At 47.8% G+C, this 24,261-nt stretch overlaps 1 protein-coding gene and 1 long non-coding RNA gene across 5 annotated transcripts in view; one reads left to right on the forward strand and one right to left on the reverse strand.

Moving 5' to 3' along the window:
* The window catches only part of ZNF831 (zinc finger protein 831), a 104,223-nt gene that overhangs the window by 29,149 nt on the left and 50,813 nt on the right, over positions 1 to 24,261 (reverse strand). For all 4 annotated transcript variants that reach the window (XM_059132544.1, XM_059132542.1, XM_059132541.1 and 1 more), the window contains one exon: positions 15,622 to 15,773. In XM_059132544.1, the coding sequence (XP_058988527.1) occupies positions 15,622 to 15,773 (152 nt within the window). The remainder of the gene's footprint in view (positions 1 to 15,621; positions 15,774 to 24,261) is intronic.
* Positions 2,538 to 7,437, forward strand: LOC131807318 (uncharacterized). Its single transcript, XR_009344392.1, has 3 exons — positions 2,538 to 2,876; positions 3,274 to 3,724; positions 6,474 to 7,437. It is a non-coding gene; the product is annotated as an uncharacterized LOC131807318 (long non-coding RNA).

Consider the following 24,261-nt stretch of genomic DNA (forward strand, 5'->3'; position numbering starts at 1 on the left):
TCATATCTGATTAAATTATAAATTATAATTATTAAATTTTAAATTATATATATATGATATAAATGGTAACTCAACAGCAAGCAGTTACTGCTATTATAAGCCTCATGTTACGGATGGTAAACCAAGATGGGGAGAAGCAAAGACTCTCCCCAGAGACCAGACAAGGGAGGCTGGGGACCACCAGATGCAAGCCAGGTTGTCTCCACCCCCGCCCCCACGTTGCCTCCCAATGACTCTGGCACCAAGGAGAGGCACCATGGCCCCCGCTGGGCAGGCTGCTGCAGCCTCTCTCCTCTCCTGCATCTCTGTTTTAAAAGGTTTGCTATTAACATTTTTCATGTGCTTTTTAAAAAAACATGGCCAACTCTGAAAGAGAGCCGGTGTGTTTCCTAGTTGGGGAGGATAGAAACGTCTCCTACTTGGCACAGAGAGCTTCAGAGGTCCTGCTCAATACACAAAGACAGGCAGCTTAAGTTCGTGGCGGAATCCTGGATTCCACATCACATGCCTCAGGACAGTCCTCAAACCCCGAAAAGGTGCTTGAGCGCCCCGTGCAGTCCTTCCCGACTCTTATCCATCTTCTCTGGCTCCTCCTTTCCTCCCCTCTCCGACTCTCCTGTTCTCAGCTGGGGCTTCTGCCTCCTCTCGTCTGGCAATCATGTTTGTTCTTGCACACGCAGGCAGCATTTAAGTACAAGCAACAGAATCACACAGAAGAGCCAGGGTCTTCCTGCTCTGACAATGGCGGAAGTCCTTCTCCAGCAGGGGTCCAGCCTGTTTCCAGAAGCACCAGGACTCCCTGTCTCTAAAACCCTCCTCTCCCTTTCTCTGGCTGCAGCCTTACACATTAGTTCAGCCACGTAAATTCCTAGGAGCATGAGACAAATCTGTGGTGAGGGGCCCCCTGGTATACAGAGCAGCCCCCCATGTGCCCAGCACCCCCCCCCCCGCCCCCACCCCGGGTAAAGCCAGGTCCAATGCACATCCAGACCCAGGCCTGGCCGAGATCGGGCACCCGGGCAGAAGCAGGCTGCAAACGTATGCTGTGTCAGCCTGTATTCACAGACCGGCGCTAGGGGGCTCCCTTGAAGTTTGGAAGACAGTTTCACATCAAATAAAGAGTCGTGCTTCGCTTCTTCCGGGTAATAAATTCGCAGAGCTTGTTTTTTAACCCCCACCAGAGGTTAAAACAGTTTCATAAAAAGTTTTGGTAAATTCATGGGTAACTTTGGAGGTTATACGAGGTTGTTGCCAAAGGGAAAAAAAAAAAAAAAAAAAAAAAAGAAAGAAAAAGAAAAAACACAGCCTTTCTCTCTGCTCATGTAAGAACCCAAATGACAGAGCCCGAGAGGGCGGACAGGAGGGGGGCTTTGGGCTTTCTTGTTCCTTCTAGAAGGGTCCACGCAAAGACGTGGTGCCCACCGCCCCCTAATGCCAATGGGGGGCTGGGGGGAAGCAGAGACAGGAGATGAGATGAGCTCATCCCGCACCAGGGCTCTCAGACTGCCGCGAGCCCCTGCAGCCCAGACTGCCTATCCAAGGCTGTCTGTGCTGCCTTCCTGATTTTTCCACTGCTCTCACCCACACGCTGGGGCAAAGGGCTGGTCGGGGCTTTTGCACCCATTTCTTCCTGCCGGGTAGTCAGGAGTAAAGCAAAAGTTCCAGTCCCTGAGTAGGGGTTAAAAAGAACGAGAACTTTATAGGATTCATAAGAAATCAAGAGAGATGAGGAGGAGGAAGGAAAACAGCGCAGTTAAGGGAGGGGGCGTCGCACATTAACTATGATTCACAGACTCAATGCTCTGAGTTCATTTTTCAATCTGCCTTTAGCTAGGGGGAAAAATATAAGGAAATTATAGAAAATTGAGAAACAAACATCTCCGAGAGTGCTTTGCACCCGGGGGTGCTTAATGAACACTTAATAATTTCAAATGCAAGTACTTAGAAAAATGGTTTTTGTCCATTCCCGGCACGCCAGGTGCCTTGTAGCAGAAATGGGAGAGCTGACAATGACTGGAAATGATCACTAATGTCTACGTGGAGGGTACAACAATTACTTTTTCGTGTCTCTGAAGTTAAGGAAATAAACAAGCCAAAATTTTTAGAGTTTTAGCAAAGGAAAAACCTTGGACCTCAACTTGCATTTCTTGTCCTCAATGTTTGAATTCAGGCAGGCCTCCTAACTGGGATGGAGGATGGCCACAATACCCCCCTCCCGACCCCACAGGGTCATAGTGAAAATGAGATGAGGAAAAACCCTTGGAGGAAACTCTCCAAATGCTCAGGCAGAGGGCAATGCTTGTTGCTGGAGCAGATTTCCTGTGCTCCCTGCCAGCATCCAATGTTGGGGTGAGGGCCAGTGTGAATGCACATCTTCAGAGGAAGGCAGGGCCCCTAAGCAGAGCTGGGGGTTGCCAGGGAGATGGGGTGGGGCTGGGCCACAGAGGGTTATTCTGATCCTTCAAAGGGTCTCACCTGAGACAGGGAGAGCACCTATGCAACCATGTGTCATAAAGTGCCCCCAAATAGCTCCCCAATAACAATGAAATTCACCAGCCATGGACTCATGGGACTTGTAGAGGTCTTCTCCAGACCTGGGGTGGAAATTCAGCACACAGCCTCCCATTGTCAGCCATGAAAGCCACACTGACAGAGTCCTCTATGGTTGACAAAACACCCTTCTACTCACCAACACACATAGCTTGAGCCTCTCAACAGCCCCCTGGGCAGATTCCCAGACCAGTTTCATGGGGTTTTCAGGGGTCAGGTGAAACGAATCAGTGCAGGTGAACACCTCTGAGATCTATCTAACACCCCCATTTTGACAGATGAGGAACTGAAGCAAAGAGAAGGGATGGCCCTCGCCCAAGAATGCAGTAAGAGGAACAAATTCTTCTGACTCCAAAACCAAAATTTCTTCCCTACACCAGTCTTGTCCTAAAAAAGGCTAAGAGGAGGGTACTGGGATTATTGGCTATCTAAGGTCTTTTGTACAAATCAGCTGGGTAAGGTGAGATGTCCAGCATACAAGGATACCTGTAAATATAAATGTAATAAAAACAGAACTGTGCTCTCAAATTCTAGCTGGATTTGCAACCTAACCTCTCTCTGTTTAACAGGGAGATTAATAAAGAGTTGGTTAGCAGGCATTAAGTAGTAGCATCAAAACAAGACATTCTCTGTGATATAATCAAGAGACTTAGAGGGGAATTAAGAAGAGAATTACCTTCTCATTATGACTGATGTATTTTAATGTTACTGTATGTATTACAGGATCACTCCTCCTCTAGGCTCACCTAGAGGTGCTGATGCCACCGTTCTGCCTCAACTTACCACTAACACCTTAGTTAGAATTACTCCTAGAGGAGTAATCCTCCTAGAGGATCACCTGTCTCCAAACCTACCCCCTCCTGAAGAGAAGGTATGATGTGGAAGTGGGAAGAGAAAGACCCAGCGAGGTGAGCTCTGAATCCTTGGTAATTCTGCATGCCAGCTGGAGGTCTGCTGAACATAATGCCAGAGATCGTCACTTCTCATTCTGTCTCATCCTCTGACTCTATCTGCCTACTGGCTTCAGCATTTCACACAGAAAATTCTAGAACAAGACTCAGATCTTCTTTTGTGGGATCTGCTAAGAAGGGGCTCTTCCAACTCAAGGTTGAGAATGGTTTCCAGAAGGTCCTTCAAAAGCAGGACAGTTTTCATTTCAGGTTTGGGATTGAAGGTATGTCTTTCTTTCTCTCTCTCAAACTCTCAAGATAAACATACGTCTATCTTTCAAATGCCCGTATTTCAACTTCTCCTTAAATGACTGTATCATCCTGCCCTCCCACTTCCTCAACTGAACCAGCCATGAGTGCACGTTCTCACCTTCCGTTGGCACAGAAATCAGAATTCAGAATGTATCGCTCCGTTCCTACAGGAATCTATTAGTGACTGCCAAGGGAAACACTTAGCATTTTAGATAAATAAGTAAATAGTAGTTAAGTGCTGTGCGCCTCCATTTCCAGCAGTTTAGTGTATATGGCAAAATTTCTTTATGATCCAACGAGGAAAAGACGGATGACAGAGAAGGGCTGCCTTCGGGCCGGCCGCGTGCTGCCATCACTCCACTCGCGGTGGGGGCCCAGGTGGAGGGGCCTTCGAGGGGGGGGTCAGAAGCGTGGCGGCCCCCCCTCATTATGTTCCTGTTTATGCTAGCCTACTCTCCCTTCTCGCTCCAGCCGGCCTTGTCAGAGTCCCTCATTTGGCAGCTTAATCATATCAGCGCGCTTACCGCACTGCATCTGTAATGACTTGTTTACCAGTCTGTGCCGGCTCCCTCTGCCAGACTGGGCTCTCCCTAAGGACAAGGGCCGCGTCATGTTCTTCTATGCCTCTCTTCCTGCTCCCACACACTGCCTGGCACAGAGCAGGCCCCAGTAATTGCATGTGAACCTCAGGCTGTGTGACTCTAGTCTGTGCCACAAAGGCGTCCCCGTCCACCAAACAGTCCCTAAACTCCTTGAGAAGAGGGCCCACGTAATCTTCCCCCTCGGCGCTCTCAAGGGGCAAAAGGGGACTCAACTCATCACATGTGTGTGCTGAACTGCATGAGCCCAGGAGTAAGAGGTAATCTGGACATCCGTGCTCTTTACCTGCCTTGTCCCCTCTTCTTTGGGGAGACCAGCTCTCCTTGACCCTTAACTGCCGTGGCAAAGGAGGCCCCTGCCAGTCCCTCCAAACAAGGTCAGGTACGCGATCCAGACCTGGCCACTCAAATCCCTAGTGACTAACTCAGGAGAGACACATGGCCCCATTCGGGCCAGCAAAATTCAGCCTGGGAACTTGGGCAAGGAGCTGGGCAGAGTGTGAACGGGCTGGGAGGTCCCAGGGGAGCTACAGCTGACAACTAAGAGGACAGAGGGGCCAAGCGATGGAGAGAAACATCGTCCTGATGGCATCACCCAAACCTCTGAACCTGGCCAAGCCTACAGCCATCGTCTTACACGAGAAGGGTTTTGCTCAGGCCAGTTTCAATGGAGTCCCTTTTCCCTACACCCAGAGCCCTTCCTGCCACCACATGCAGAGTGGAGAGCTCCACCTCCAGTGGCAACATTTCCGAATAAGACAGCCAGGGTGTCTGTTTGGGGATAATAAAAGCTTGCAGAGAGAAACATTGCTATCATATTGGCAGACGCAGTTCTGTGAGCCTTCTCATTTTATCCTGGGAGTCTGGGCTGTGGCCCCAAATCCCACACTAAACCAAAAAGGACTGAGAAATCCATCTCTCTGCCTTCTGTTTATAATGCAGAGAAAAGATGCTGCTCAGCCTCTCTCTAAAGCCCTCACATATGACTATTTGCTCTCCTGAGCTCCCGGGCGGCCTGAGCTCTCTGGGAGGGAGCTGGGCGACACTCAGGGCTCAGCAGCCGGCAGATCGATTCATCCCTCCTGCAAACTGCTCACCGGGTCTAATGAATTGGCTAGGCACAGAGAAGGCCTGCGTGGCTCTGTGTCCTCCACAGTGACAGAGCTCTCTCAAAGCAGACTAAGACGTCGTGCCTTGACTGAGGAACAAATCTATTAATATTGGGAGAGAACATCAAACTGTACTGGTGGACCTAAAGTCTGGTCAAGAGAGACTCACTTCCCTGCGATTTAAAAGAAAAGAAAACAAGAACAAAAACAGTCTTGTGATTCCTCCAAGTTTTTTCCCTACTGGGTAAGGCCAGCCTTCCACATGGTCCATCTGGGGAGTGGTCCCAAGTGAGCTGCCGGGTGAGGCAGGAAGGCCACGCTGTCCACGGGCACCGGAGGCAGTATCTTTTAGCCATCAGAGGAACTTTTTTAAAAAGTTGGAGAAGATCAAGGAAAAGAAGATGTACTTTGAAATGCTACAGCTGGGAATGTAAACAGAGAAGCAATCTGGAGAGATCTATCAGAAATGTGCAACCCAGCACCCAGAGACTCAGCCATCCCTCTACTTGGGTCTCCCTATAGAAAACCCCCCGCTCAGGCCAAGAAGTTTGAACAGCCGGTCCCAGGAGCAGGATGCAACAGTGAAAGGCTGGCAATGCCAGACTCCCCCTGATTAGCACGGCTCCATAACTCAGAGCCCTCCCACACAGAGAGGCTCTGTCCCTATCTGCAAGGTTGAGATAGGTCTCTGTGTATTTATTAACAGTGTGGAAAACTATGAAATGTGGTTGAGTAAAACAAGCAGCGAGTTGCACAATGAGACATACATGTGGCTGTTAAGCACACATGCACGTGGCTGTTAAGCACACACGCACGCACACGCACAGATAACCATCTGGCAGATGCACTCCAAACAGCCGTTTTATCTGAGGGGGTGCTGGGAATGGCGGGGGGAGGGGGGTGGTCAAAGCGAGCATTAGCCTTATCTACTGTACTCTGATGCGTTAAAGGAAGTATCATTCATGCTTACACACATAATTAAAAATTAATGATTCACTATTTTATACCTCTAGGTGGAGCATCAATTTTCCCAAGATCTTTTTAAACACAAATGTGCCCAGCCTGTCTCCAGGGCCTTCCAATCAGTCTCCTGGGGACCACGCCATCTGCCACAATCCCTGCTCCACTCTGCGCCCGGAGTGATCTTTTCAACGCCTCCAGTGACAGTCTCCCCGCTGCCCTCCTCCTTGTACCCAAACCCTTCAGCAGGTCTCCGTCTTCCTCAGAAGCAAGATCAACGCCCCACCTGAATGTCTGCAAAGGCCCAAAGAGTACCCGGCCTCTCCTGCATCCTCTGATGGCACCTGGGCCCTCAGGCCTTTCTCACCACCCCCTTCCTCAGCAGAAGCCTCTGGGGCGCTGTGTGGGAATCAGATATACAGAGTCTGAAGTTGCCTGGGAGGCCCCTGGCAGGCCCTGCCCACCCCTAAGGAGGCAGAGAAGGTACGGACTTCCAGGAGGGTCCGTGCAGGTCATTCCATGGCCTCGGCAGCTGACTCTGGTGAATGCAGAGTTTAAATCTATACAGGTCAAGCAAGGCCTTATAAAAGTTAAGGAAACATTAGGTTAGGACAACACAAGCTGAGGGAGGTCCTTCCTTTGGTCAAGGAAAGGGTGTGGCAGCCACCAAAGTCCCAGGGAGAGGAGATTCCCAGCTTAAAGTTAAATAAAACTGCATCACACAGTGAGAGAGCCATGCCCTTGGAATCCCTCTCATCAAGGGAAAGAAGAAAGTCTCAACTGGGTGCTAATGGACCTCTAATGCCCCTCAAGACTTCACACTCTCTTGCCAGCAGAGGGGGGCCTTCCAAGGGCTCCTGGCCTTCTGCCCACAGCAGACTGCAGTGGGAATCCATTTACCATCAAACATTAGAGTGTTTTTATCCTGTGGCACTCTCTTAATGCCAGGTGATGTTGGCTTTCCATTATCCGTGTGCAGAAATAGTTTCTCTTTAAAATAAATGTATTTGCGTTTTTGGTGAATGAGTTTAAAGGATAAGATGAGCAAACATTCACACAAGTGACATGCAGACGCAACATTTCTAGAGGTGACACGTGAATTATGTGAATGCAGAGAACACTGCTGACCACCAGCTTTATCACGCCAGGGCCCCAGGCAAGCTGCTGACGCCTCCCTGGATCTCTGTTTCTCCAGTTGCAAAGGACATAAAGAGTCCCTTATCACTAGCTTGCTGGGAGAGTTTCTAAAATCTCACTGTGAAACACAGCCCTGAACTTCATCATGTTCAGTGTTTCAAGCCATACTGGCTGCAGGAAATTGCAAAACCATAAACATGGTATAGTTCTTATGGTTCAATAAAACATCCCCCTCAATCGGTAGGACTTCAGACATGTCATCCGGGCAGAGGGCCATGCTCGGCTCCCCTCAGTGTTCCAGGTTTAGTCTGTGCACCAGCACAAGTGTACGGCTGCCAATGTGCCTGACGAAACCCGAATAATTAACCTCAGCCACATCCATGTTCCCCATTCAGCTCTGCAAAACGCATTTCTAAGGAAATACATAAGCGCGCTCTTTATACCATGGAATGTTTTAATGTATCCCAGCATCAGAGTAAATAGAACAGGTCTCAATTAATGGAGCAGGTCCTTTTAACACAAAGGGTTTCAAAAATAAAAAAATAAAAACTGGTATGTCATCGACTAGAGAGAAAGGGATGTGCATATAAACATGAAAACAGGGCAAACCTAATGAGATTCTTTTTTGCAGCCCAGGGTCAATAACAGTGATATTAGGAAACTGCTAATAGGGTTGCATGCTCATGGGTTTTAAGCTCCCGGAGACCAGAAAGTCCCACTTGAAATGCAAAGAGAATTCAATAATCTTGTGTTCATCTCCACTGCGCCCCCCATTTTGAAAAGAAAAGTATTCATTTCAGAGCAGTGACCTCATCAGGAGAAACACACTGGGAACTGAGTAACCACAACAAAAGAGAATCAGTAGCTGCTTTCGCTCAGGTGGTGTCATCTACTTTATATGGATGTGTGGGTTTTTCTATTGCTTTTCTAATGGAAAAATAACCTTCCAGTGCGAGCTGTGCACACACATGTGCACACACATGCACACGCGCACACACACACGTGCACCTGCACACACACACATCTGCACAAATCCTCTTCTTAGATGAGACCCCAACTTGTGAAGTAAACAATAAAGAAACCACTGTCATGACAACGGTTGGTGGCGAACTGCCCCTTACAGCAGAAGAGATGGTCTCTGGCTGACCTACACCAGCTGGTTCACACTGGTGCGGAGCAGCTGCCAACCAGAGAACCGCCCCCAAGCACTAAGCCAGCACCAGATGAGAAACACCAGCATCCCACCGCACATTCCAACACTCTGAACTCTTGAGACGCTGCTCCCCACACCACCTAGAAGACACAACTCCAGTATCTTAATCCCACCACAACAAGCCAGTCCCTCAAGATGCTGGAGCGGTTTGAGAGGCTTAATGCTAAATCCAAATGGCACGCACTGTGCAGCAAAGCAAGGACACTGGAAAGTTCCTCATTCCCCTCCTTAGAGGGAGCGTTTGTTGTTGATCTTCAAACAGCTGGGACAGACAGAATGCCTCTTTTCCTTACTTCTTTTACTCAGTGGTCCTCAAACATCTTCTGCATGAGAATTTCTGCTCAGAGCTACAAACACTGAGCGCACTCTTGCAACCAAGTTACAGGATTTTTGAAGATAGCACTGCCCACAGATTGTTTCGACTGAAGTGCGGGCTTTGGCAAATGCCCCACTCAAGGTTTAGTCCCACCATTGTGTAAGAGAGGACCCCAGGTTAAGAGACATCAGAGTGAGCATCCTCAGGTTCAAAGTCACCGTATGTACCTCTCCGGGGCTTCCATCGGTATACCTGAGGTGGCATTAGACAGACAGACGATCCTTAAGGTTGAAGACGGTAGTGCCACAAAACTGAGCCCAGCAAAGGTAGGAGAACATGGAAGTTTCATTTTAGATGAAAAAGTTTCTTTTATGAAGAAAATAAAGATAAAGTTTCTTTTATGCTGCTTCGCTCCCTGCCATCCAAACCACACACCCACTGGACTCCTGTTGCTGACAATGCTCCAAAATACAACCAGAGATGAAGACTACCAGCTGCCTGACCCTTCTTTCATTCTCCAATAAGCCTTGGGAGTTGATTTTGCTCATCCTTTCAACTGGGCTGAGGTTCAGGGCAACTCCCTTCTGTTTGTTCAGTTGCTCATTCCATAAATGCTTGCTAAGAACCTGACAACGTGCTAGGCATGGGTGCATAGGCAAAGATGACCCATCAGCTCGGCAAATCGGGCCCTTATTCACCAAGATGAGTAAGCTTCCCCAGTGGCAGCCGGGAAAGGCCACTGGGGAAAGGCCACCTAAAAGGAATCCATTCACCACGGGGACCAAAACTCACACAGTAAATAGTGGGAACTCTATTAAGGACTCTGAGAATTTATCTTGAAATCAAAAGTTGTGAAAGTAAGCTGATAAACCAACAAAGATAAAATAAAAATAAGCCCTCACGGCAAACTGTGAGCTAATTGTTGATATCAATGAAGGTTAATCCAGTGCTGATGGGGACAAAACCATAGAGCAGTTTTACGAGCTGTTCTTCAATCTACATTTACGCTCACAGGAAGATTAAGAGGGACCTCCCCTCCCCAATATTATATGGCCTCCTCAATTCTCCCAAGGGGCTTCTCCTAACTCTCCAACATGTACCTCACTCTCTTGGAATTAGCCTCCTTGGAGTTCTCCTGTCCATTTGTCAACTAGTCAGATTCTGTCACTGAGTTTCCATCAAGGCAGTGGTCACTTCCATTAACTTCATGAAATTCTATGGCCTGAGCATGATTTATGGTTTCACTTGGCAATCAATTTATATCATGAAAATTAATCTGAAGGGCAGGAATGAAAGCTATGCTAAGAGAGAGAGACACAGAGAAAGTGGTACTTTAAAGGAGTCTGAATTTATAAGCAGTCAGTTTACTGGAGAATGTTCTCATCCTCTGACAATCATCGCCTCCCCAGGCAGCCTGTGACTGGGGCGTCCCATAAAGAAAGTTTGGATTATAATGTTTTCCCTCAAATCGCTGTATGCTCTTCTTGGGATATGCAACTACTTAGTATCTTTTTTTTTTTTTTTTTTTTTTTTTTTTTTATTTTTTTTTTTATTTTTTTTTTAAAAGATTTTATTTATGTATTTGACAGACAGAGATCACAAGTAGGCAGAGAGGCAGGCAGAGAGAGAGGAGAAAGCAGGCTCCCCGCTGAGCAGAGAGCCCGATGCGGGACTCGATCCCAGGACCCTGGGATCATGACCTGAGCCGAAGACAGAGGCTTTAACCCACTGAGACACCCAGGCGCCCAACTACTTAGTATCTTAAAAAGCATCTTTTTATGAATTCCTTTGATGAGGAACCTTGAGCTTCTGAGATTAAAACCACCTAATGCCATGCCTCTCCGGCGATCCTGAGGCGCACAGGAACGAGGAAGGCAGTGCTCCGAAACAGCAACACCCCTGACAATGGACAGTCACCATTGCTGCTAGGAATTCATTGCTACTTGTTATTTCAAGAGAGATTTCCAGCTTCCCTGGCCCTCCTGCTGGAAACATGGACGGCAAGGACCACTGGATTCAGGTTTAAAAACAGACTCAGTTCTCAGGAAAGTCTCAAAGACTCCAATCACTCTAAAATCTTATAGATTAGGCCTTTATCCTTCCTAAGTTCTCTGGCCTTCTGCTTGCAGATGACTTCACTGCCAAGCCATCTGTCAACTGCAGTGATCGGTACCCAGCTATCAGAACAGTTTAAAGAGAAGGGAAATCAAGCATCCTGTCAAAGAACATTTCTCAGAAGCATCCTCTGCCTCTCGTCTTTATGCACCGTTGACAGGAAGAGTCACCGACACTGAAGAAGACGAAGAATCGGTTATGACAGTTTCTTTCAGTCCCCGACACAAGTATTCATGCCTACTTATTTGAAGAGATGTTTCTGATTCTAGTTGACTTACAAGGATCAGGGCTAAAGGTTTTCCCTATCTTTTAATTGGGAAGTTCCCCCCAAAGACCATTCTCAATTTCTTTGCGGCATTTCGTCAAGTTCCCTCAAACTTACAGCCCCTCAGGTCACCCAAAATAGATGATTCTATCGTTGTCCCGCCGTGGGAAACAGGACCTCCTGCCGTACACACACCCCGCAAAAACATATCCACAGCCACATGCACTCACAGGCACATCCCTGCACAGGCACGCGCACACACACACATACACATACACGGACTCGGCGAGGCCAGCTCCCTCACTCAGAAGCCAGCACTGATCTCTCCATGCAGGACCTGCCAGGTCAAAGGATAAAAGAAAGTTGTTTGTAGATGGTGGGTGACCAAGGCCCGCTGTTCGGTTCCTCTGAAGTAGCGGCACTCTGTCTTCGAACACCCAGCTCTCAGAGTGCCTGTCACTCAAATGTGAAGTACTGGTAGGGGCAAGCAGTGGCAATAAACTCCCCAGCCCCTTTGATTTCCAGGAGGTATTTATTTTAATGCACTCTACCACCCTCTGACTTGGTGTCCATCATGACCTGTCCACCCTGGGCTGGCCGGTTGGGTAAACCAGCCAGCCCTATTCCCACTCGGACACTTCAATAAGGGACAGGGAGTGATTAATACTCCACGGGCCAATGCTCAGCCCACATCCTGCAGGCTCACACCTGCTCTTAATGGACATCCTCCATGTTCTTCCTAATTACAGGGGAGGGAGCCCTTTCAAAATGGGCACCAGTGACCCAGACCTCTGGCTCAATCCGCTTCTCAAATAATAAACACAAAAGCAGAGATATTTGTCACCACTTGGGCTATTGCTGGGGCATTATAATACCCCCGTGTGGGGCGACATCCCAGGGGACGTTTGAACTATGGATGGCCTCTCCTTTCTCAGCTCCACGTTCAGACTGTGTTTCTGACTTGTTTGTTTGTTTGTTTGTTTGGGTCTATTTTTCATCCACATTCACCGTGCCCCAGTTTGCTGTGAGGCTTTGGTAGGAAAAGCTGCCATTGAGATGGGAGGTAGATAGAAGAGGGATTTCTCCCAACGTGGAAGGGGTCTCCAGGTGCCCTCCATCAGTCCACATGGGTGGGGGCAGGACCACCCCCGAGGCTGAGAGAAACTTTCAGAGGGAAGAAGGGGGTGCAAAGGATCGTGACAGGTCAGAGGCTTCCCGCTTGGTGTCTCTGCTTACGTGGGGGTCCCCGGTCCATGAGCACACGGGGCACTTGTCCACATTAGGAAGAAGAGGAGAGAGAAGCCAGGGCTGACATCCCCATAGTCAGAGGGCAAGGCCGGACACACCAGTGGGAACTAAACTGCAGGCCCCGGGGGCACAATCCACACAGGCAGACCTGCAGGGCTCGCCTGCGCCCTACCCCGTCTGTCCCTGGGCTTCTCCCTAAAGAGAAGCTAATGGGTTCTCTACCCCAACACAATGGTCCTGGTGCTGAAGCTACTCCTAAACTCTTCCCCCAAATCTGGAACATGTCCTGCTGGTGGTGGGCCGGGTGACTCTTAATGACTGTGTATTGGTTTGGTTCGAACAGAACTTTCCTACCCAAACTGCGTATACTCAGTAAGAGCACAACGTGCCTCATCAAACCCTGAATGTCCACATGTGCTGTGGCTTTTCTCACTTGGAAACGTGTTTTTAGGTCACTTCTGTTGGTTCGCAGTGGGGGGAAATCGTAAGAGTGGTACAGTGATTGAACTGTGACCCCAAAATGGTATGTCCAAATCCCAGTTTGCATCACCTGTGGCTGTGGCCTTACTTGGACAAAGAGTCTTCGCAGGTGTCATTACATTGAGACTGGAAGTGAGAGCAGCCTGGATTTGGGATCAGCCCTAAGTCCAATGACAAGTATACTTACAAGGAAAAAGGAGGAGGAGATTTGATCCACAGAAATACACAGAGAAGTCCACGTGCAGAAGGAGGCAGACGCTGGAGAAATGCAGCCATGAGCCAGGGGACAGCCGGAGCTGCCAAAAGCTGGAAGTGGCTGGAAGGCTCCTTCCCTAAAGCCTCTGGAGAGAGTGTGAGACAACTGGCCTCCGTAACTGTGAGAAAACTAATTTTTGTTGTTTTAAACCAACGAGTTGGTAGCAATTTCTCCCACAGCTGTAGGAACTAGTACAGGTGGTAGCCAGGTGGGGCACCGGCTTCAGTGGCTGTCCCCTGTCCCACCGGCCCCGGCACACTGGCACATCTGGGCTCCAGCCGCCCTATCCAGAGTCTGCATTCTTGCCCCTGAGCCCCTACTCACCACTCCCCATCCAGCAAGCCTCTGTTCTGTTCTCCCTACATCTGCATTTATAGAAGAAGCCCTATATCTCTCGAGAAAACCCCCCCTTCCGGTCCCTCCCCCAACACTGACCTCAATCTCTGCCAACAACAGAAACACATCTATGCCGTGTACCCCACACTCGTTTGGCACGTGGCACCTGCCTGTCTTTATGCAGGTGTGCTTATCGTGCTCAGCAGATCACCACAATCAGCATCCATCATCTGCTGTGGAGTCGCACGGCACCTACTGCATATAGCCGCGCGCCCGACACGCACACTGAGCCACTGGGTAGGTACAACCTTTACCAACAGCCTCGCTGTGCGGACACAGATCCCAGGGGGCAGCTAAATGACCTGCCGTGTTATCCCCCATGTGGCTGAACGAAAGGGGACGAGCAGGTCCACCAGCCCATCGGGCTTCTCCCTGCAGCCCAGAGGATCATCTTTCTCCTCCTCAGCGCACAGCACAGCCTTCAGAATACAGGCATGGCAGCTGCCACGAGCTTCCAGCAGCAGCCTGACTTAGCCCCCTTTGAGGCGCTGGGAAGAGAGCCGCTGGGAAGGTTCTGCCACTTGGGACAAGCGGCAGCGTGCCACTGGGTTCTGTTGGAGGGGGCGGGGGTCACCCAAGCAAGCCCTTGGGCAGTTCCCTCGGCTGTACCCATCTGAGAAGAGTAGTCCTGAAGTTGAGAATGTGGCCCAGAAGCGAAGGAAGGACCAGCGGGGCTCTGCGGGGCCTTCGCGCTACCCCCCACCCCACCGTCTAAACCTCCGTGGTCCGAGCGATGCTCTTCCTGGCCAACCTCCAGAGCAAATACTTACCTTGATTTAAATTCTCACTGAGAAACAAAAGACAAACCCCTGTCCTTGCCTAAGGGAGAGGGTTTGGGGGATGGTGGAGAGGGGGAGCGAGGAAGAGCCATCTGCCAGCAGGGGGCACTGGAGCTACACAAAGCTGGAGGGGGAGGTGCCCCCAGCCAACTGTCCCCAGGGACCCAAACCTCAGCCATCAGACACAGCCCAGGGTAAGCCCTGGAGCCAAACAGACAATAATCAGCCACAAAAGGATGGTAATTCAGTCACAGCTGGCCAGATGGGACCCTGTAGCCTTTCCACAGAAGCTCTCCATTTTTCCCCCCATCAACACCTTGCAAAGGAGGCTAAAACTGGGCCCATGGCTGCTGGGGCGGAGGAGAACCGGAGCAGAGAACAAAGGTCCGGAGAAGTGCAGTGATTTGCCCTGGTTGCCCAGTGATTACAGCTGAAAATAGTCCTTTTTCCAGGAAGCACTCTGCATTAGTTCATCCTTGATTTATTTCTGAGCATGACAAAACGTGCACCTCTGACACCTTCCATGTAAGCAATGTTCCCTGCAGCTCCCACACGCGCTGGCTGCTCCTCTTTCTATTCCAACACTGACTCTCAAGCCCCCCACTGACCCACTGCAGCCTCGAAATGGCCCTATGGAAAGAATCAAGTGAACTTCCTTTTTAAAGACAGGGGAACATGGAGGCACCTAGAGTTCTGACTCACGTTCCTGAGGTCCTGGAGGAGCTCTGTACCTAGCACCGGGCCCAGCACACGTGGCCAGGACTGAAAGACATACCCTGACTTCTCCATATTCTTGCCCAGTATGCCCCCCCCCCCCCCAGTTTGGGGTCACACTGACTGTCCCACAGATGTCCCATCTTTGCCAGCATACCTTCAGGCTCCTGGAGCCAGAACAGCCGGCTCCTACCCGTCCTGCACACCCAGCCTCTGCAAGGAGCCCGGCCCTCTGCAAGGAGCCTGTGCCCAGTTTGGATTTACCTCCAAAGAGAACATTACCTGCCATTTCTGAAGAAGGCTGCCTGCAGGTCCCACGTGGGTCCAGCCCCTCGAGTGGGGAGGGGTGGCCGTCTCTTCTCAGCACCCTGGGTGGCCTGCGCAGTCCACTCCCTCTCAGCTGAACACGGCTCTGTAAAAAACTGCCTTTGTACCTGTGGGACAGAGAAGCACGTGTGCTGTATAGCCTTCCCTGAGCACATGTGCCCAGAAGCCCATACACACAAACATTTACAAAGGCAACACTCGGACAATAAACCCTCAGGTGAGCCTAGAAACTCCTTATCCTTTCTATTCTCCTTTCCCCTCTAGGACATGGAGACAACAGCAGCACCTAACTCGAGAGGCCGCTGGAGGGACGACAGGAGACGATGCATAGGAAGGGCTTTCCGAGCCGCCTTGCGCAGAGCGCGTGCTTACTAAAGGCCAGTGGCTATAATGAAATCCTGAGCCATACGGTCCTGACTACATACAAACACGTGGCTCTGTACAACTTCCGACAATGACAGGAATGTTCTATGATCTGCACTGACCACGTGCGGCTGTTGAGCATTTGAAATGCAGTGTTTGAAATGCAGAGGAAGTGAGTTTTACTTTATTTCATTTTAATGAATTTAAATAGCCACATGTGCCCGTTGACTACTGTACTGGACACTGCAGGCTTAGAGGGCCTTTGAAAAAATGGGCATTGTACACTTTCCATCTGAAGAGGACCTTCCGGATCAGACCATTTGATCTAATCTCTGAAATGTACTCCCGTCCCGGTGGGAAGGCACGGCGAAGTTGAGAAAGAAAATACTGGAGCTTATATTTATATTTGTTTTCTTCCAGACTTTCTTGAATCTATTGCTGTATGCCCTTTATAATATACATAACACATCAGTAGAGTAGAACGTGTGTATAATTTGAGTAAGCAATTATGCATGTATTAGGATGTGCAACGAGACATATAACCAGAAACAGACCCACACGCTGCTCCAGGGCCGCCGCAGAGCAGGGCCTGTGAGCCCTGAAACAATTAAGACCCCTTCACCAACTGGAGCTAGGACCCTGGGTCCAGCGCTCTGTACTGGTTTGTGACAGGCCACCATCAGCTCTTGGAAAAGACCTTCGCGCTGCTTCTCTATGCCCCATGAAGCCACCGGGACGCCCTTTTTTTTCCAAGCCTCAGCTTACACGAGTTCTACTCCCAGACACTCTTCAGCCTGCGGGGGAAGGTGAGGCCACCTGCTCGGCCATTTTCCCTTCTCATTTGTCTGAGCCACCGCCAGCCTCTAGCTGCAGGCCCCTAATCACCAGGGCTGCTCACAGAATTTTAAATAAGATCTGCAGGATGCTGTATTCTCTTAGGTGCTGGTTTTTACAGCATCAAAACAATGAGAAAGTGATTTTTTGTTCATCTTTTCTGGAGTCCGTGTTCCGGAGAGGCTCCAGTCACATGACCCAGCTGCCTCCCTGGCCTTGGGCAGGAGCTGTCATTCCCCAGGGGTGCCTGCCTTATTCTTTGAAGCAGTCGTCCCTGCTTGTCAAGTCCACAGGTTCCTGAAAGAGTTATCTGCGCCTGGGTAGGGAGCTAATCACAAGCCCGGAACCAGTCAGGGCTCCTGCTGGGCCTGGGCGGAGAGTGATTTGGAAGTGTGGAGACAGAGGGAGGAAGGAGGGAGGGTAGGGGGTGGGGGTTACAGGGAGAATTCTTCTCTCTGTGCTGCCAGGTCACCTTTACTCCGAGTCAGTGGGTGACTGCCACAAGCTTGCAGGTGTTAAGAATGGCACAGTTTGAACTGCTGGGAGGTTTTGCTTTTGGAAAATGGCCTAGTGAGGGACTCTGCTCAATGAAAACCACCAGGAGACTGCGGGAGAGCCCCAGCCTCTGAACTCAGGTCTCAGGAAGGTGGAATCTGGGCCCTTTAGCCCTTGAGGGAGCCCTAGAGGATCCTAACCTAGCTTCAAAGCAGCATTCTGTTGAGTCATGGGCAGGGCCTGTTGCTCTCTCTCCTGGGTTCTCTCAGAGCATCCTGTACACCACCCCTTCCTCTGGGCAGGAACACACAGGTGTGGCAGAGGAGGCCAGCTTGTCACCACCACGAGACGAACAAGGCCTCCGGTACTCTGGCAGATGTCATGAAGACCCCTCTCAACAGCCTTCACCCGGCTACACGTTGTATCCCAGAGGCTCAAGGGTTAGCTGCTAGTGATTCACATCTACCCCCTTCCCAAGAGGACTGCCCTTGGCTGATGGGAGCCATCTTGCCTGAAGAGGCCTGGGGAAGCGTGCACTCACCCCAGGAAGGGCCCTTAGCCCCTGACCAGCAGCTGCAGAAGGTGACAGCTCAGCCACTTTCTCTCTGAGCAGGACAATGTCTGGTGCACCTCATACTCCAGACCTTTCCACAGGATCGGGTAGGACTGCCAAACCCCGGTGTGTTTCCCTCGCTCCCGAGAGCCCGCCCTCTCAGGTCGCCTGCCCGGGAATGCCTGTCTCAGGCTCTGCTTCTGGGGAGCCTGACCCTAGACACATGATTCAAGTGTTTCCCCTCTCCTCTGAGTCCTTTGGCCTATCTTCCCCAGAGACTCTCGCTCAAATATGTTGACAAACATCCTTAAATATGCAAGGATCCTTATAAATACATGGTGTCGCTTTTGTGCGGGACGTAGTCCTACAGAGCCATTCTTCCTCTCACTGTGGTTTTACCGGAGGTTACCGTTCCAGTCCACCTAGGTTTCTGTGTTTGTGTCTACTGAACTGTGAGCTGATCTACAGAGTGGCTCCCAGGATCTTTAATAAACTGCCACTTACAGTCCAGATTTTAAATGTAACTCCTACACTCGGAGTACCCCCTGTGCTCTCGGGCTCTCTCCAGAGCTCTTGCTTGAAGAGCCTGCATTGCTGACACTTACGTAAGACCAGCACAATCGTTTTGTTGATAAGCCTCATGAGAAACTGATCAGAAAAATAGCCTTCTTACCCCACATAAGCTCCAGCAGATACCGGTGACTGGCTGGCCACGGTCAAGAACTCAGGAGACACTGGTTTTAACTAGAGTTCAGTGAGGAGCTCTCAAAAGGAGGCAGAGTGAAGTTTTTGTCCTGTATCTTGAGGCCGACAGAAGCCACCGGCCACCCTGCCTCCTCCAGCCGCTCCTCCCCACCCCACACACTTTCCCTGCTCCTTTCATCAGCCAAGTCTTCGGGAAGGAAGGTGGATCCAAGGAGAGAGTGAGGTCCCTTCACACATGCTCGCTCTGGGGGGAAAAGAACGTGTGCTGTCATACCGTTCCTCCCGTTGGATCCTACAGGAAATAAGAAAGCAAAAGGAAGCAGAGTGGAGGCCTGAAGACCTTCTGCATGCCGCTAAGCAGGTCGCAGGACTGTGGCCAAAGCCTCTGGCGCCGTGGTGAATGTGACAAACGTCTCAGCCAGGCGTGGTGGGCGGCCACCACCATATCTCTTACGCATATCTTCACCTCACCTCAGAGACTGTGCCGTCGCCCCTGAGAGCGCTACTTCCCTGAACAGGTAAACTGTGTCATGACGTGACATGAGCAGCAACTGCAGGGGATACAGAAGATACAGTACATATACAACAGAATACTGCTCAGCCTTTTAAAAAAATAAAAAAAAATTTTTTTAAATTATAAAAAGGAAAAGAAAAGGAAATCTTGCCATTTGCTGCATACAGATGAACTCCGGATAGAATAAGCCCGCTACAGAAGGACAAGCGCATCATCACTTGAGTCACGACTGAAGTGAGCGGACACGTACCTCAGACAGACAAACATCCACTCTAGAGGGTAAGATTTTATTCTCAGGGCCCGGTTTTCTCTCTCTCCCCCACTTTCAATGACAAACATATACTTTAGGGTTTCCAGCGCGCACTTCTCCATGTGACCCCCAACCTCTTCCTCACTCATTCTGGCCCACTAGGGACCTCACAACCCATTGTTCCGTTTGTCAGAAGCGTCCCCAAATAAGCGTCGCATGCTTCGTACAGCACGCTGCACAGTTACAAATTCATCAATAAAATCCAATTCCATGGTCCAGCGCTTGCTCTGGGCACAGCAGAGCCGTAGTCTGTGGGCGCTCTAAATCTCTCTGCCTCTAGTTTATGTCAGGGCAATTAAGCATCCAAGTATGAATTTTCTACGTTTTTCCATTTCCCCTCTAAAAATGGATCCTGCATTTTCTAATCCCTCTCCTTTAGCTCATGTACTTTCACTAATGAAAACAGCCATTTTCATTACAGTGTGGTATTTAGAGTTGGCAACAAATGAAAAGACAAATAAAATCAAGTGGAGGGCCCAGAAATAAACTCCAGGTATAAATGGGAATGTAAAATACAGCAAATAAGAAAGAAAAAAAGGTAAATTAATCCAGAGCTCTGCCAAGTTCTCTGTATAAAGGTCCAGAAATAAATATTTTTCAGGCCACACACCATCTCTACCCCATATTCTTTTATTTATACACACACACACACACACACACACACGTGTGTGTGCGCACGTGCGCATGCGCTTTTTAAAATGTCACAACCTGTCTAGCTCACAAGGGTATATAAAACAGATCAAAAGTCAAATCTGACTCACAGCCCATAGTTTTCCATATGGACAAAGGTAAAACTAAATCCTTCCTTACATTAATATACACACAACATAAGGGAATACATTTTTGTGTTTTTGACACTGGGAGACTAGGAATGATGAAAGATCTCTTAGACAAGACCAAAAAGTAATAATCATAAAGGAAAAGGCAGCTCCACTAGAATACAACTGAATATACACCTTCTTGATGATGTAAAGAAGTCCACTTCCAACAGTACAGCTGACCAGTTACTCTGGTTGTCTACCACTATACTCCTATATTAAAAACAACTAAAAACGCAGATTAAAACATAAAAATGTTCAATACTTCTACATAAATCTATTGATGTTCTGATTAGAAAGTGAAATATATTTAACATCAAAAACCAAGTGAAAACTGAAACCTGAAAAGGTAAGAGAGTTTTCATTTTGAAAGGATTTCCCAAATCAAGTGAGCTTGATCTTCCACTTCTATGGTCTGGTGGGGTGTGAGGAGCAGGATTCAAACCCAGAATCCACCCTAGGTGCAAATCAAGTGGAAGACCCAACCTCTAATCCTGCAAAAGCTGAGACCTCAGAGGGACCCTCAATAGATAGGTGAATTAGAAATACTACACCCGACCCTCACCGCCTTCCCAGGGAACCCTGAAAAACTCCAATCTTATCACTAAGTAAAGAGGGCAAAAGTCTCTTCTGTTAATTTTATAACAATAAGACAGTCTTCTCATAGGTTTGTAATCTGAATTCACACTGCACATAACATGAAAAAGCCAAAAAGTAACAAATTTTATTTAAAGTAGTGCCCAGTGCATGCGCTCGGGCACCTAGTAGAAGCAAAACAAATCATTACTGGAGAAACCCACCTCCACCCTAAGTCTCAAAGTCCAAAAATCTCAGCTCACCATCAAAAATCCAAAAACAAACAAGGAAATGAGTTACTACAAAGTGAGAGCTAATGATACATAAAACAGAGTCAGATGTGCCATGACTCCCTATGTTGGTATTATCAGATGTAAAATATTAAGTGTATTTTTAGAAAACGTTGAGAATAAGAGTAAAGATTACAGAAACTTTGAAAAACAATCCCAAAATTCATACGCAACCACAAGAAACTCTAATAAACCAAGGCAATCCTGAGCAAGAGCAACAGAGCAGGCCGGATTATATTTACTGATTTTAAAATATGTTTCAATACTATAGTAATAAAAATATTATGGCACTGGCATAAAAACAGACGTATCAACTAATGTGACAGAAAAGAGAGCAACAGAAGCCAGAAATAAACCCACTCATTTACTATAAACTGATTTTCAACAAGAGAAACAAGAATACACAATGAGAAAACATTGAGAAAACTGGATATCCACATGCAAAACAATGAAACTGGACCCTTATTTTAGACTACACACAAAAATCAAATCAAAATCGTTTAAAGACTTAAACATAAGACATGAAACTGTAAAATTCTTAAAAGAAAACACAGGGGGAAAGCTTCTCAGTATTGGCCTTGGCGGTGATTTCTTGAATATGACACCAAAGGCAACAAAAGCAAAAATAAACAGCTGGGACCACATCAAACCAAAAAGCTTCTGCATGGTGAAGGAAACCATCAACAAAATGAAAAGGCAGCCCACAGACTGAGAGAAAATACCTGCAAATCATTTATCTGATAAGAGGTTAATGCCCAAAGTGTCAGAGGAACTCATGTAACTAAACAGTGGGGGGGGGGGGGCAGGTAGGGAAGAAACAAACAAACAAAAAAACCAACTTTAAAAAAATGGGGAAAAGACCTGAGTAGAACTTCCTCCATAGAAGTCATAGAAATGGCCAACAGATACATGAAAAGGTACTTGACATCACTGATCATCAGGGAAATGCACAACAAAACCACAGTGAAAGATCACCTCACACCTGTGAGGATGGCTATTATCAAAAAATAAAAATAAAAGATAATAGTATTGACAAGAATGTGAAAAAGGAATCCTTGTCATGTGTTGGTGGGAATGTACATTAGTATGTCCTCTATTAGTATTTCCTCTATGGAAAACAGTATGGAGGTTCCTCAAAAAATTAAAAATTGAACTACCTTATGATCCAGCAATCACACTGTTGGGTACATACCCTAACAAACTGAAATTAGGATATCAAAGAGATAACTGCACACCCATATTCAATGCAGCATTGTTTACAATAGCCAAGATATGGAATCAACCCAAATGTCCATCAGTCAATGAATGGATGGTTAAAGAAGATACGGTATATATACAACAGAATGTTACTCAGCCTTTAAAAAAAAAAAAAAAAAAAAAAGGAAATCTTGCCATTTGCTGCAACACAGATAACTTTGGAATAGAATAAGCCAGCTACAGAAAAACAAAGACTACATGACCCCAGTGATAGCAGAGATCTGACACAGTCAAACTCATAAAAACATAAGGAGAATGGTGGTTGCCAGGGACCAGAGGAAGGGGGAATCGGGAGGTGTTGATCAAAGGGTACAAGGTTTCACTTGTGCAAAATGAATGAATCCTAGAGAACTACTGGACACCATAGTGCACATAGTTAACAATGCTGTATTGTGTACTTACAAATTCAAGAGGGTAGATCTTCTGTCATTTTTCTGATTTTAAAAAAAGGAAGAAGCTTCTAGAAATTAAGGTAAGTTTAGGACATTATATGTGAGGATGGTTTCATGGATGTTTTCATATCTTCAAACTCATCAAGATGTATACATTAAACTTGTAGAGCTTTTGTGTACGTCAATCATAACTCAATAAAGAAAAGAAGACTAAAGAGCAAGAGACTATAAAAATGATGAAGCAGATCTGAAAAATAATTAAGTGGAACTTTTTGGAAATAAAGCACAATATACATAAACAATCAGATTTAACACTCGATAAATCAGTAATAGGAGGGTAACTGGGGGAGGGTGCAATTAAGAAGCCACTGCCGGGGCGCCTGGGGGGCTCAGTGGGTTAAAGCCTCTGCCTTCGGCTCAGATCATGATCCCAGGGTCCTGAGATCGAGCCCCACAATGGGCTCTCTGCTCAGCGGAGAACCTGCTTCCTCCTCTCTTTCTGCCTGCTTCTCTGCCTACTTGTGATCTCCGTCTGTCAAATAAATAAATTAAAAAAAAAAAAAAAGAAGCCACTGCCACTGTCCAGGGTCTTTTTCTCCTGAGCAAGACAGTTTAACAGTAACTGCATTTATTCTCCCAAAGAAAAAACGAGGCAAATATATAAAACAATGGTTTTCAGGACAGGAGACATCATGTAATGAAAGCAATGATCCCTTGAGAGTAAAGAAATGGATGAGGCAGATCCTGTAATTGCTCAGCTTCCTGGTGAAGGGATTTCCCAGGTCCATCACCATCCGTGGATAAGACTATACTCTCCTTTGAACCTTCGGGGCAAATCAACTGACCAAATACAAGGGGCCTATTTCTGTACTGTCCATTCTGTGCCATGGACCTATTCGTCTACTTTGATGCAAATACCATTCTGTCTTTGATATTTTAGCTTTATAGTAAGTCTTAAAGTCAGGCTGTGTAACCAAGATGGTGTGGTGTTTGCATCAAAACCAAGACATGGACAAAGGGCACAGACACAATTATAGGTCCACACACAAACACGGGAACTTCCATCTATACCACTCGATACAGAAAAATTAGGTGAAAATGTATCATAGGCTGGAATGTTAAACCTAAGAGTATAAAACTTCAGAAGAAAACCTAGGAGAGAAACCTTTGTGGCCACGAGTTAGGCAAAGATGTTGTGGCGATGACACCAAAAGCACAATCCAAAGAAAAGAATAATGACTGGACTTCACCAAAATTAAGAATATATGTTCTTTGGGGCGCCTGGGTGGCTCAGTGGGTTAAAGCCTCTGCTTTCGTCTCAGGTCATGATCCCAGAGTCCTGGGATCCAGCCCCACATCGGGCTCTCTGCTGGGTGGGGAGCCTGCTTCCTATCCCCCTCTCTCTGCCTGCCTCTCTGCCTACTTGTGATCTCTGTCAAATAAATAAATGGGATCATAAAAAAAAATAACAAAAAAACACAATGTATA

This window comes from Mustela lutreola, chromosome 9, assembly GCF_030435805.1.
Source record: "Mustela lutreola isolate mMusLut2 chromosome 9, mMusLut2.pri, whole genome shotgun sequence".
Lineage (NCBI taxonomy): Eukaryota > Metazoa > Chordata > Mammalia > Carnivora > Mustelidae > Mustela > Mustela lutreola.